The sequence below is a fragment of the Lepidochelys kempii genome, chromosome 14 (genome assembly GCF_965140265.1).
Source record: "Lepidochelys kempii isolate rLepKem1 chromosome 14, rLepKem1.hap2, whole genome shotgun sequence".
In the NCBI taxonomy this organism is placed as follows: Eukaryota; Metazoa; Chordata; order Testudines; family Cheloniidae; genus Lepidochelys; species Lepidochelys kempii.
The window spans coordinates 10381028-10396595 of record NC_133269.1 but is presented as its reverse complement, the minus strand read 5'-3'; the positions used below and the strand labels follow the sequence as shown (position 1 = coordinate 10396595).

Sequence of the window (15568 nt, the reverse complement as noted above, 5' to 3'; positions counted from 1 at the left end):
AGTTTAGTCCCCCAGGGACTTTGGTCTAACTTCCCAACATAAATCAAATCTTTGGATCTAATTAAACTACAGAGCAACTTGGTAAGTAATTTAAGTGTGAGTGAGGAAACAAATGCCAAAAGAAGTGACCAATTCTGCTGTGGCTTGTGCTTTCTGTTTATTCAGGAAAAGGTGCTCCTTTCCTGAATAAATCAATGATTGGGGTGGGCGAGATGTTTTATTACCTTCGCTGTATCTCTTGTCCGTCCATCCCTCTGGTGAGCTGCCCTACACTCTGCGCATCGCCCCCAAAAAGGGAGCGGTGGGAAAGAAACAGGTGACAAGAAGCCTATCCCTTGTTCTAAAATGTAAAGTGCATGAATTGGGTATTTTTTTTAAAAAAAAAAAAAGAAAAAAAATCTTGGCTAAAAGTAGGTTACATAACTTAAGCCAGTCTAAAATTATGTGCCAGCAATTTACATGAGTTTTATGTAACTGTTTATACTGCTGTTTATTTAAAAATTACTACTTATCTTGGCAACCGCAGCTACACACCGTGCATTTGCTAGCTCCGGAATACAGGGCACCTTCATTAAAAACACATAGTCACCAATATATTAGATACAAAAAAAACCCCTGCTCTGACATAATGTTAAGAGTCAGATAGAAACCCGCAACAGCAAGGACATTCAGTGTTCAAGACAAAGCAGGCCTTTCGGGTGTCGAGAACAGGGCTGGAGCATGCTCCATCCTTAATTCACCCAGCAGCGCTAAGGTATCTTACAGCTCAGCTGCTACAGTCTATAAGACAAGCTCTTGTTCTTGAGCTCTTATAAAGGACCCTCTTCATCCGTAGATGTTTATACCTCTGCTTTTGTGGGTTCAAGTCAGACCCATCACACTTTTAAAATGCTGAGGGGAGACGGTCTTTTGTTCTTTCTTAAAGTCCCATCATCATGTTATTTAGAGCTTTAATTTTACCAACCTTTAAAATGTTGCCGTCTCATGTTTTATTTTATGTTTTCAATCTACCTCTCCATAACCAACATTAAAAAAAACCTTGTCAATGGCCATTTTTTATGTAGGACCTACTCAAAAGCAATATTTAGTGCCCTCTCACTGCTTCTGCATGTACATTTTTAAGCAACAACGTGCATACCCCAAATCTGTGCAGCCGTCTTTGAAAAGGGTTGTGCATTAACAATCTAAACCATGAAACAAAAGGGAAAGAAACTAATATTTGTGAAATGGCAAAAGAGACAAAATTGGTAGGAAAGTACCTTTTGTTCTCAAGTTTGAAGAAGGGAATAAGAAACAGTGAAGAGTTAGAGGCTATTAGCCATATAACGGTCAGCCTCACTTCAACAAAACAGCAGTATCATCAGCATGGGACAGTTCCACAGACAGAGCCACTTCTTAGCTTGGCCTCATGAGGACTTGCAGGATTATTACAGTATTGTTACTGCCCTGTATTGCAGCTCAGACTGGAGGGTGTCCTATGACACTGGCTTCTCTCTCTCATTGCCCCATGTGAGTTGCAATATCCGTTGCAAATTGAATCCAGTGCAATAGCAGTAAAGCCATGTCATACCTCCATAGTCCAGAGCCCTTTGTCTAAGCCTTTCACCAGTAGAGGCCCCGCCTTTCACCAGTGTAGCACGTCTATATGAGGGGTTTGCAAGTTACAGCAGTGAAAGTTGCTCTAATACAGATAAAGGCCGTCTGAGGCATTCCAGCTAGCAGTCTCTTGATTTAATCAGGAGGAGTGTTCTCAGCTCTGGCACTTGCTTTTTTGCTTTGGTTCACCATAGCCCAACCCCGATGTTCTCCATCATCCAAGTTGTCTTCAAGGATCTGATTCTCGATTGCCCTGCATCCCAGTACAAAGTGAATGTAAAGTGTTGAAGTTCTGATCTGGTGGTGTTTTGCCCTCCCTTTGCACCGGTGTGAATAGCAACATCAAGTGCAGGGCAATCAGTGGTGAATTAAGGCCCAGACTGTATGACTACACTGGGGGGGAGGGAGGGGGAAGAGTGGTCTTAACTTAGGTTAGCTAACTCACATTAAGGTAGCAGTGTAGACATGGCAACTCAGCTGTGAACTCGGGTTAACAGCCTGAGATCCACCTCGGCACCCCTACAGAATTTCACCTGAGCCGCTAACCTGAATTAAAAGCCAAGCTGCCGTGTCTTGACTGTGAATTGAACCTGAGTTGTTAACCCAAGTTAAGAACACACCTTTTTTTGTTTTTTGTTTTTCTACATAAAATGTGAGTCAGGAACTGACCGGAACAGGAAGGGAGTAGAGTTTGGAGTACAATGGTGGTGAAGAGCCTGGGGAAACTATTTGGAATAGAAGTCTCAAATAAGACCCAGAAGTCTTAATTCCCAGTCTCCTTCTCTAACAAGAAAGGAACAGACCCTGCTTCCCTCTGAAGTCTATGGGAGTTTGGCCATTAACCTGAGCGGATGCGGGATCAAGCCCTAAATGATGCCCACAATTCTCTGGTCCTACCAAGTTGTGCTCAGTGCAGGAATGGGGCTTGGTGGAAGGTGGTTTTGAGCGACTTTTGTGCTTCCCCTATTCTCAGGCTGAACAGTCTGTGTCCAAATTCCAGCTACTTGGAAGCCAAAGTGAATAGACATTCTGGCTACATTCCAGCTATGCCCAGTACACTAGAGGAATTCTTTGACAAGCAGCTCCATCTGGCTTATCGCCTTTTTGCACCACTGGAATGATATAAAGAGGCTGTAAAACAATGGAGCATTAGTCTCTTAATTTCTGTGTATGTGTCAGATTGTGGATGACACTGTGATGCATCATTAATATTCCATGTCCTTTTAAGCAGCCTCCTGAACCATTGCTCAGAATATTACCATCCCAGCAACTAGTATTCTTACCAGGAAGTGCATTTCTGCAACATCATACCATTGCCTTTTATTCATACAACACTAAAAAAAATGCATTCAGATCCGGTGGTGCCGGTAATTTATTCATTTCAACCAAGCTTTGCAACATACACTAACACATAGTTAAAAAAAAAATTATATGCAATGAAACTTCTGCCAAAATTGCTCTCAGTGCGCTCTGAGATGCACCAATAAGCACATTATCCTTACCGTGAAGTATTTTTCTGTATTGTGGGCCTCATCAAATGTCAATTGAAGTCAATGGATGCAGTCCTGCAGTTAGAAATTATTACAGTGACTGTGAAGACTGTGTCACAGACATGCTAGCTTCTTTTCACTGGGACTGTGCTATGTAAAAATACTACTGTGTAAATAAATAAGCCACAGAACAAGGTTTACTATGCAGTAATATGCTTTTAATTTGCAGTTGACTGCAGTTTATTTCAACGAAATCTAAGCCTAAACAGGCTCAAAGTGTAGACATACCCCTAGTCACACCCGCAGAGTGGCAGCCACTCTCCCCTGGACACAGTAGCTAGGCACCTGCCAATTGCTCAAGGGAGTACTAGCTGAGAATGTTGGCCAGGTGCCGAGTGAGCATATTAGAAAGAATCACTTGCCCTTATCTCATGCCCCCAGCTAACTGTGTGAGACAGGGCATCGGTTTGCTCGGAGCTGTTAGCACTGCTTTCACCTGTTTACAATACATTTTTGTTTTATTATTTTGAAAACCTCCTCTTTTGTTTTGATGGGTACAATAATGGCTGTGGAGGGAGGGGACCTCAGCCTTTTCTTGCTGTTCGTAAAATGCACACCTTTTTATTACCCAGTTTCTTTCTTTGAGTTCTGTGATCTCTGAATATTTGGGGAAATGGATTATTATTTTTATTATTTTATTTAATAAATTATTATCCTTCAGTACTACATCATGGGGATGTTTTGTTGGGTTTTTTTTTTAAACAAATAGCCTTCATAACGTAGAAGATCTTTAAGCATAAAAGGGAAAGTTACTGTCTAAAATATATCCCATAAGTCACCAAAAAATCCTGATCATGACTCTGTACTAGGGCTGTTGATTAATCGCAAATAGGTCACGGGATTAACTCAAAAAAATTAATTGCAATAAAAAAAATTAATCGTGATTAATTACAGGTTTAATCACACTGTTAAACAATAGAATTTTAGTAAATATTTTTAGATATTTTTCTACATTTTCAAATATATTGATTTCAATTAAAACACAGAATACAAAGTGTACAGTGCTCACTTTATATTATTTTGTGACAAATATTTGCATTGTAAAAATGATAAACAAAAGAAATAATATTTTTCAGTTCATCTCATACAAGTACTGTAGTGCAATCTCTTTATCATGAAAGTGCAACTTACAAATATAGATTTTTTGTTACATAACTGCACTCAAAAACAAAACAATGTAAAACTTGGAAGCCTACAAGTCCACTCAGTCCTACTTCTTGTTCAGCCAATCACTCAAACACATTTTGTTTACATTTACAGGAGATAAAGCTGCCCACTTCTTAATTACAATGTCACCTGAAAGTGAGAACAGGCATTCGCATGGCACTGTTGTACCTGACATCACAAGATATTTATGTGCCGGATGCGCTAAAGATTCATATGCCTCTTCATACTTCAGCCACCAAGCCAGAGGACATGCTTCCATGCTGATGACACTCATTAAAAAAATGTGTTAATTAAATTTATGACTGAACTCCTCGGTGGAGAATTGTATGTCTCCTGTTCTGTTTTACCCGCATTCTGCCATATATTTCATGTTATCGCAGTCTCGGATGATGACCCAGCACATGTTGGTTGTTTTAAGAACACTTTCACTGCAAATTTGACAAAATGCAAAAGAAGGTACCAATGTGAAATTTCTAAAGATGGCTACAGCACTCAACCCAAGGTTTAAGAATCTGAAATGCCTTCAAAAATTTGAGAGGGATGAGGTGTGGAGCATGCTTTCAGAAGTCTTAAAAGAGCAACACTTTGATGCGGAAACTACAGAACCTGAACCACCAAAAAGGAAAATCAACCTTCTGCTGGTGGCATCTGACTCATGATGAAAATGAACATGCGTCAGTCCACACTGCTTTGGATCATTATCGAGCAGAACCCATCTTCAACATGGACTCATGTCCCCTGGAATGGTGGTTGAAGCATGAAGGGACATATGAATCTTTAATGCATCTGGGCACATAAATATCTTGCGACACCGGCTACAACAGTACCATGCAAATGCCTGTTCTCACTTTCAGGTGACTCTGTAAACAAGAAGCAGACAGCATTATCTTCTGCAAATGTAAACAAACTTGTTCTCTGAGCGATTGGCTGAACATGAAATAGGACTAATTGTACTTGTAGGCGCTAAAGTTTTATATTTTTATTTTTGAATGCAGGTTTTTTTGTACATAATTCTACATTTGTAAGTTCAACTTTCAAGATAAAGAGATTGCACTTCAGTACTTTGTATTAGATGAATTGAAAAAATGCTGTTTTTTTTACAGTGCAAATATTTGTAATCAAAAATACATCTAAAGTGAGCACTGTACACTTTGTATTCTGTGTTGTAACTGAAATCAATATATTTGAAAATGTAGAAGACATCCACAAATATTTAAATAAATGGTATTCTATTATTGTTTAACAGCGCGATTAATTGCGATTAATTTTTTTTAATCACTTGAGAGCCCTACTTTGTACGATTGGATAGTCGGGAGTTTTGTTAACCCCTCTGCAGAATTCCTGCATTTTGTGTGCTCAGATACAATCATTCTCCTTTGCCTTTCCTTTAAATTCTTCCACTGCCTAAGAGCACTGTCTGCTGGAGGTCACTGATCGTGATGTTTTGCACTCCTAACATGTCTTTGAGCAGCTCATTCAGACCCTTCTGGGTTGCTCCAAGTACTCCAGTAATCACTGGATCATCTTTGTTCTTGTTGTCCATAACCGTTCCACTACATGGCAGAGTTCTTCAGACTTTGCCATCTTCTCTTCTTCTTTCTTTTTTGTGTTTCTGTCTGCTGGTATGGCAATCTCAGTTAACATGGTCTTATTTGTCTTCTTTTCCACAACAACTGTGTACGGCCTGTTTGCCTGCACTGTTCAGTCTGTGACAATTGCCAGATCCCATAAAATCTGAGCCTCTTCATTCTCTAGAGCGCTTTCGGTTCAGTGGTTATAATACCGCATGGTGCGTTTAAATCCGTACTTGCCACAGAGGCTCCAGTACAGACTTGGCGACCTCATTGTGTCTGTTCACATATTGCCTCCTGCCCAGGCTCTTCTGAAAAGGAAGAGACACTGGAGCATGTGACGGGTGCCTGCTCAACAGATGCTCCACCATCGCTTCCTTTTCAGAACACATTCTGCAGTTCGGGGAGCAGTTCTGATGGTCAATTTTGTTTTGAATGCAATTAGTCCTTAAGGTCTACTCTTGTGCACTCATAATGAGGCTTTCTGTCTCTTTTTTGAGGTATCCTTCTACAAGCCATTAGCCGTTGTTAATATTATGTAACTGTATTAGCATCCAGTGGTCTCAAGCAGAAATGGGGCCCCATTATGCTAGCTCCTGTCCGAATACATACAAAGACACAGAAGCTGATTCTCATTTACACTCAGGCCTTTTTACACCTCCCTGGCATCTTATAAGGGGCCTTAAAATGGGCATAAATTACAGAATGGTGTCAAGGAGCCTTAGTGTCAATGAAAATCAGGGCCACACTCCTTGAAGGACTTTCATTATATTAAGGACCAGGTTCTGAAGCTAGTCGAGATCTTCACCCCTGCTCCAAATCCTTCATGTTGGGTAAACCAGGCAGAGCAGTGTAAAGGGACCCTAAACGCCCTGGTTCCCACTGAAGGAGGGTTCTCCTGGCACATGCACTGGTGAAGATAGACATAATGCTGCCTTCCAAGGACTCCCCTGTAAGCCCTGAAGCATGTGGATGTGCTGGGGCAGGAGGAGCGTGCTAGGACAGGGCTGCAGCATGCAGCAAGCCAGAGATTTCTGGTAGCACTACAGCCCTCGGGGCTTCCTGTGGGGGCTGCCATAGTTTAGATGGCCTTCCTGGGCTGTGTAAATTTATGCACAATCCCCAAAACAGCCTAGGATTGGGAAGGTCCAAAGGTGGCTTAAAGCTCCCGTAGTCTCCGCTCTCTCAGAGTTTCGAGCATTTGTCTTACATACACAGGACACACACCATTTCTCATGCTGAGAAGTACCTTACTCTGGCTCTAGTCCCATTGGGCTGAGTGGAGCAAAATGCTGTTCCACAGAATCTGGCCCTAAATGTCACCATCTTGTTTTACCTGGATCTGTGAGAAGAAAAAAGGCAGCTGAAATGACGGAAAGCCTGTTTGTTAGATGCTCAGCAGCTTAGGACTGGCTTCTCCAATGTACCCTACTGCAGTAAGGGAACATGTCCATGCTAGCAGCATGCATTCCAGACTTCAGTTCTAAGTGATTTAATACAGCTGAGTTATAAAACCCTGAAAATCATGGTTTACAATGGAAACTCTGACAGGCCATCAAATATAATGGCACTTACAGGCACTGCTATAATTAAACCCTCCACACACCAAAAACCCTACAACATCTTACAGTAACAATCTCTACATGTTCATAGAGGCGGATGGAGATTCCCATTAAAGCCAGTGGTAAATAGGTAGTTAAAACTCCACGGAACTCTAGGGAAATGTGTCCTGAAAAAAGCCAGAGGCAAATGGACAAAATCAAGAACAACAGTGTTTACTTAGCAGTGAATGTTAAAGTGTTTGAGAACATAGCATATAATATCTAAGATCACACAGCACTGTCAGGGAGAAAGGGAGTGCTGAGCATGCGGGATGGAATGAGAAGAGAAGGGAAAGGTGGTGGCATGAGCCTCTTGTTCTGGCAACCCTGCAGACATATGGAAATTAATTGCTAAGCAGAAAATATTGTGAAATATTATTTTCTTTTTTTCCAAATAAGGCAGACTCAGCTTTACCAGTGATCTGTATGAGAATCATATGCTCTAAATAGACTTTTATCTAGTGCTTGATCTTAAAAACTAAAGCTGATAACAATTAAACCTCTGAAAATAGTAACCTCTCTGGGGAATTTTGGGGGTATAAAATGCAAAAATCTTTGCAGCAACTTCTTCTCTCAGTTACATTGGTGTAAATGCAAAAAACTAATGGAGTTTTTCCACACTTACATCAGCATACCTGAGAGAAGAAGCTGGTCTCTAACCTTTAATGACATTGTGGGGGTTTGTTGAAATAGATGTCCAGGATGACAGCTTGTCCACAAGTTTGAGTCTGATGCGTTTTTGAAGTGGACAACTATTAAATCCCAGATGTGTGAGTCTTCAGTAGTAACTGGCCTTTGACTATACCCCTGGTACCTGCCATTGCTAGAGTATAATTTTTTTAAAAAAAGAGAGGCTATTTTCCTGTCAGCAGTCACACTTCCCCACTTGCTTGTGCTCATTTTAAAAACTATTTAACTTGTCTGCATCGCTCTATTTTATATTATTTTTATGTTCTCATTCATTTTTGCAAGGAATGGAGGGGGGAGATTGATGGCAGTGGGACTGGTCCTGTAAATCTTTCACTCATGAGAACTTCTTATAAGTTAATGGGAAGACTTAAGTGAGTAAAGATACCCCAGCATCTGCTTAAGCCCACAGGATAAGCCCCTTCAGTTGCAAAGTATATGTCAATACAGCATCATTTGATTCACTTTCATAGTGGGCTACTGCTTAGTAATTCCTCATGGTTCTGTGTGACTTCTGTGATTATGTAACACAATCTGAAATGGAGTAGAGATCTGGTCCTATGTCCTCTGAAGTCAATAGAAAGACTCCTATTGACTTCAGTGAGCTTTGGATCAGGCCCAGAGAGGATAATTCTGTTGCGGGTTGGGCAAAATATCATTGAAGCTGGTGGTTGCAACTCCAACCCATCATTTAAGATAGCTGATGCTCCTTTATAAAAGTCCACTCCTAAAACAAATATGTTTGCGAGTCGACCCAGGAATGAGTACTACATGTACAGAGGGTTTCACTGGATATTGTTCTGGGTGGGCTGGTGGAAGAGAGAGAGAAGAAAACTACACACACAGCACGGACAAGCACAGAGTGGTGCTGGCTAAAAGAGTTTGGGGGCTATATGCCAAGAAACTATCTCCTCTTTGATTCCTCCTGTGTTCAAGGAAACAGGACTTTGTACATTCTTTGTAAATAAACAAGATTGCATCAGAGGTATCTGGCCCCATCCCATTTCTCCTCCTAACTGGAACAACCTGCAAGAACCCAAAGTTTTATTAGCCACTCAGGCCAACTTTTAGGCCAAAAAAGGGGTAATGGCTCCTGCAGTAATAGCTACGTGATGTGTTATAATATGTAGGCCATATTTACTCTATCCTGGGATGCAATGACTGAAAAATACTTGGAGCTGAACATGAGCTCCCAGTGGGATGCTATAGCCAAAAGGGAGAATGTGATCCTTGGATGCATAAATAGGAGAGTAGAGTATTTGGTACCATTCTCACTGTTGCTGGAATACGATCCATTTCTGGGATTGGCAGTTCAAGAAGGATGTTGATAAATTGGAGAGGATCCAGAGAAGAGCCATAAGAATGATTGAAGGGTTGGAAAACGTGGTTTATTGTGATAGACCAGTGGTTCTCAAGCTGAGGTGATCCGCTGACCCCTCGGGTCCATGGACTATGTCTAAGAGGTCCGCAAAAGATTTAGACTGAAAACTGACTGGCCAGAATTCATATATTTACAGACAATAGATTTCCAAAGGGGTCTGCAGCTCCATTCAAAATTTCCAAAGGGGTCCGCACATCCATTTGAAATTTTTTAGGGGTCCGCAAATAAAAAAAGATTGACAACCACTGAGAGAGACTCAAGGAGCTCAACCTGTTTATCTTACCAAAGAAACTGTTAAGGGATGACCTGATCATAATTTATACATACCTATCTGGGGAACAAATATTTCATAATGGACTCTTCAATCCAGCAGGCAAAGGTATAACACGATCAGCTAGTTGGAAACTGAAGCTAGAAAAATTGAAACTGTAAATAACATGTACATTTTTAACAGTGAGGGTAATTGACGATTGGAACAATTTACCAAGGATCAGGGTGGATTCTCCATCATTGCCTATTTTTTTAAATCAAGGTGTTTTTTCTAAAAGATCTACACTAGGAATTATTTTGGGCAAGTTCTGTAGCCTGTGCTAAACAGGAGGTCAGACTAGATGATCACAATGATCCCTTCTGGCTTCGGAATCTATGATCAGAACTTGGCACTCGTGTGAAACTTCACTGATTCCCTGGGGCTCTGCATAGGCACAAGGGTCCACCCACGCAAATCCATTTGCAAGATCAGGGGCTTTCTATTGATTTTTATTTATAGGCTTGCTTCATTGTGTTTGCAGACCAAAGTCCTCCACACAAGATGTTTTTCCTGCTGCTGCTTTTTCTTTAAAAGGAAGTTGCTTAAATGAGAGCAAATGCGAACTGAATATAACTTGCATGCCAAAACATTTTAAATGTACTTTTATGAAAAGCTTTTGAGCTATTTTTTGTTATTGAGAGACACACAAACCACAGTCAATTGCTGTTCACAGTGTTGTGAAACATCATCATTTTGTCTCGCTATAGTCCCATGGGAGAGCTAATAGGGAAATGGGAGGTGGCGGGGGGAAGAAAAAGAAGGCTAGTTAATTTCCGAGTTGCTAAACTGCCTCAATTTCTTTACCTGACACTGAAATCTGATTACATTTCCCCCTTGTTATTTATTTTCTAGTGGAATGGAGCTGTTCTGAAGACTTTTCTCCTTTGGCTGGGGAAATAATCATGGACAATCTTCAGTCTTTGAGATGCACCATCACAGGCCTCAGAATGGTAAATGCCAAATCATTAATTTAGATCTTAAACTCCCCAAATGGTACATGGGCTGTGACATTTGCATCCAGGCCTCTTGGCAAGAACAGCCAAGTGCCATTCCTCTGACAACAACTGCCAGTTATTAAGCATAATATGTCTGGTATCCATAATCTGAAAGTCACAAAGGAATAGAGAGACAGCAGGAACTGTTTTGTAAATTGTCATGTTATGGGGAGATCAGAAAAGATTGGAATGAAAGCCGCTGCTCTCTGGATCACAGGATAATCTTAGTGCAGATCAAAGGCTCCTGAGAGATCCAATCCTGACTCCATGTCTGATGGTTAAAATAACAATTCTATCTCCTCTACCTCATTCAGGAACAAAGTCACTGATTGCAGTCTTTTCAGAAGATGTGTATTTTCATACAGATAAGAACTGGGTCAATGACGGAGAAAATCTCTCATGAATATTCACTTGGATTTTTAAGCAGGCTAACTTGAACCATATGTTTGTAACGCTTTTCTGCAGGCTTTTTGTGAACATTTGTGCAAGCAAATTTTGGTTTTGCAAATACTTGCCGAGAACAAACCTTGTTCAAAATTCACACAAATATTTGCGCTGGAACCATTCACTTGGGGCTTGATCCAGCACACACTGAAGTCAATGAGAGTCTTCACTCGGGATTGAATCAGGCCCTTAAGACAAAATAACAGCAGAGAGAAAAACAAGTTTATGCCAAAAACCCCTCGCCAGTACCCTGAAGCACAGGTGTTCGAGATCTGACTGTCTGCTTGGGTTAAAATTCTCAAATGTGTATGCCTGGAAGCATGTCTACACTGCAGGTGGAGGGATGATTGCAGCCCATGTAGGCATACGCAAGCTAACTCTAAGCTAGCAGTGAGGCTGCAGCACCACAGGCTTCAACCCAGGCTGTACAAGCCCACCCTGGTCACTTACTTAGGCAGCTAGCTGCTGGAGCGTCACTCCTATAGCCACTCATGCTAGCTAGGTCAAAGCTAGCTCAGGGGTGCCCACCCCGCAGCAGTCACAGGTCCGATTGTAGGGTAGATAGGCAAAGAGTAAAGTGATGGGCACAATATAAAAACCTCCCAGCCAGAATAGAACAGGCATTTTTTCAGTCTGAAGAGCTTTGATTTGAAACTTTTCCAGGCTGCCGGGCCATAGCTGTATTTCCTGCATTTGGGCTATGTTCTCAGCAAAGTACCTCAAAGTACCTTTATGTTCCTCAACGTACCTCAAAGTACCTATGTTCTCAAAGTACCTTTACTAGACATAAAAGCACCTCAGCTTGCATAGTCACTTTCAGGGGCACATGTTAACAGCAGAGCCAATTGTACGCTGTCTGCACTCACACTCTCTGCCAAGGATGCCGTATCTTTAAATGAAGGGCAGGATTTTCGAAAAGCACTCCTCACTGGGCTAACGCTAGTCTCATTCAAATCAATGGTAAAGCTTGATGGGAGCCGTGTTAGGTGTCCAGACGCTTCTGTCTGCATTGGCGCGCAGGCTGTGATGCAGGACTGTGGAGCTGTCCATTAATGTCAAGAGTCTCCCTAAGTGATAATTGATAGTTTGTAATGTCTCTTTTGGACCCACTGTGGTCCATTAACTCAGGGATCCACCCGTACTGGGATTTTGTGGAGATCTTTGAACTATGTCTTCCAGTCTCTCATGATATTCTGGTCAAAGCACCTTGGGTAGTATGTTTGGAGGAAGGTGACTCTGGGTGTGGGAACATTGTCTAGTGGTTAGAACCCAGGTCTGGGCAAGCAATTGCTGATTCTGTTCCCAGCTATGTGACTGAATTTTTATGTGACTTGGGCCCAGGATCCACAAAGGAATTTAAGCTCCTAACTTCCATTGATTTTGTGGATATGGGCCTTAACCTCTGTTTCACCATGGGGGAAACAGATGTAATATCTGCTACTTCATGGGGTGTTTTGAGGATTGAAAAGTGCTTGGAAATCATCTTGATGTCCTAAATTTAAAGGTGTCTCATAAGTGTAATGTATCACTTATTTGCACTACACAGTCTCAGTCAAGAGACGATCTGTTCCAGCTGAGATTGTAGTTGTCAAAATGCAGTAAATTGCAATCTGCCACACACTCAATCACTATACATTCCTTCTCCTGCCTTCCTTACCTGATGCTTTGTAGCTGAGCTATTTAAGTACTCAGCTGTACTACCTAGCTACAATGGAATGAAGTAAGGAGTGAACACCAGCCCTAGTTCTGAGTATCCTAGCTCTGGTGGTGTGACGAGGTGTAAAGGCACTCGAGCGTGTAGGGAGTTACCAGGTTCCCGCCTATCGCATGGCTGATCCAGGCAGAGTTATAAAAGGAAAGAGGAAGCTGATGCAAAGGAGACTGCCACAACAGATGTGTCCTCTCTCCCAGTTGTGTGAGGCTGGAAATGCCTGAGGCATTTATAATTCAGTAGCTTGAGTTTATTTGCTCTAGTTTTGAATTTTGGAAACAAAACAAGTCCTGAGGAAATTGCTGTGAGTTGCAGGGGAAGGCTGGCCCAGTGACTAGGGCACTCATGTAGGAGTGGGGAGGCCTGGCTTCAGATCCCTACACTGCCACAGACTCCCTGCATGATCTTGGGCTAGTCACTTACCCTCTCTGCCCCCACTAGGACTTCCCTACCTCACAGAGGTGTTGTGAGAAGCTTGCAAGGCACTCGGATACTGCAGTAAATTGACCATGTAAGTACCTGAGATAGAACAAAGAAGCCTGTAGTTTCCTTCTGTGGCTGGTGAATCTGCCCACAAGCTTACAAGCAAGTTAAGGTCCTGATCCTGCCAACACATAGTGCTGGAAGTAGCTTACTACTGTGGTGTTAGTGGGACTAAACACTATTCGCAGGACTGGGTCCTAAGGACCAGAATCTGCCACCCTGATGCACCAGTAGTCCCACTGAAGTCAGTGAGCCTGATTCTCATTTATACTGAGGCCTGTTACCATTGCCAGAGCGGCATACGGACAACTTCATGCAAATGAGAATCAGTCCCCTAGGGATTCCTTGTGAAATAAGGCACTCTCCAATGTGACAGGTTTCAGAGTAACAGCTGTGTTAGTCTGTATTCGCAAAAAGAAAAGGAGGACTTGTGGCACCTTAGAGACTAACACATTTATTTGAGCATAAGCTTTCGTGAGCTACAGCTCACTTCATCGGATGCATACTCCAATGTGAGTAAGGATATAAGGACCTTATCCTTAGTTATATTCGTAGGGCTTGTCTACACATCACCAGAGTCTGGACTACAGGGGTGTGAATTGTAGAGCAATCTAACGAGTCATGCTCTAACTGTTCCAGGTTGACTCCGCCAGTGTAAACTAAAAGGTATCTAGTATACAATCATGTAATCCTGTTTGAAAGGGGACTACAGTAGAATCTCAAAGTTATGAACACCTCGGGAACGGAGGTTGTCTGTAACTCTGAAATGTTTGTAACTTTGAACAAAACGTTATGGTTGTTCTTTTAAAAGTTTACAACTGAATGTTGACTTAATAAAGTTTTGAAACTTTACTATGCAGAAGAAAAATGCTGCTTTCCCTTTATTTTTTTTTTAGTTATTTACATTTAACACAATACTGTGTTTGCTTTTTGTTTGTTTGTTTTGTCTCTACTGCTGCCTGATTTCATACTTCTGGTTCCAAATGAGGTGTGTGGTTGACCAGTCAGTTCGTAACTCTGGTGTTCGTAATTCTGAGGTTCTACTTTACATCAGTGTGAGCTGGGTATCTTTCGGTTTTGTGCCAGCAAGGTCTACATGGAGCAGTTACAGCTCAACACGTTAGAGCACTGTACAGTTCATACCCCTATAGTCCAGATTTGTGCCATGTAGACAAGCAATGGTCAAAACAGATTGGATTAGTAAGGAATCAATCATCTTTGTACCTCTGGTTTGAACTGAACCAGAACCTATTTTCAACTTCAGAAAAGTTGTTTTAACGTTTAGTTTGTTTGCGTTTCACCTTTGCCAGCCTCAATGCTTCCTGGGTTCCTCCAGGACCAGAGGAGAAGGACCAAAATATCACAGAGGGAGGCTGTTTCTGCAGTTTTTCCAACCTAACTAGAATGGGAAGTGCTGTAAATCTAGCAAAAACATCTGTTCTCATCGCAACTCCAGCCCAGTTTTTTAGACCAAAGAGGATGGACAGTTAGATAAGCTTTGGGTAAACTTTTAGTATTTAAACAAAGCAGATTTCTATTGATCCCAGTCATAGGGATTACTCTACTGCTGGGAGACAAACAAACAAACAAAAAACCCCTAAAACTGTAATCATTACTTCATTATATATTTTCATAGGCCCTGATTCTATGACCTTTAGAGTGAGTAGTACGTACATACTAATCTCTCTGATTTCACCACTTTGCCACTGACTCACTGTATAGCCCCGGGCAAGTCATTTAACTTCTCTGCACCAATTATTGAGTTCAGTGGCCCTATTAGGTATGAGTTAGGAATGTAGAACTGGCTATAAGTAATTTTAAAAGTCGCTATGATAAGGGGTTCATTAGTTGATGTTTGTATGGGGCATTGAAGAAGCAAAGTGCAAAGTATTACTGTTAATATTTTAAGTGAAATGTTTAATAACATTTTGTTTCCATTTCAACGCATTTGCAGGGCCAAAGTTATTACGCTCGTGTCTCAGCATACAACATGAAAGGATGGGGACCTTCACAGACTACCACTCCTGCCTGTGCTTCTCCTTCTAGTAGGTTAAGATCACCATGATTGATTT

The 15568-nt window shown here is 41.6% G+C and overlaps 1 protein-coding gene across 1 annotated transcript in view; it reads left to right on the top strand.

Annotated features, from left to right (window-relative positions):
* Nucleotides 1–15568, top strand: part of ANKFN1 (ankyrin repeat and fibronectin type III domain containing 1) — a 92498-nt gene that overhangs the window by 32208 nt on the left and 44722 nt on the right. The window contains exons 5-6 of the mRNA XM_073311045.1: nucleotides 10716–10813; nucleotides 15451–15541. Of these exons, the coding sequence (XP_073167146.1) occupies nucleotides 10716–10813; nucleotides 15451–15541 (189 nt within the window). The remainder of the gene's footprint in view (nucleotides 1–10715; nucleotides 10814–15450; nucleotides 15542–15568) is intronic.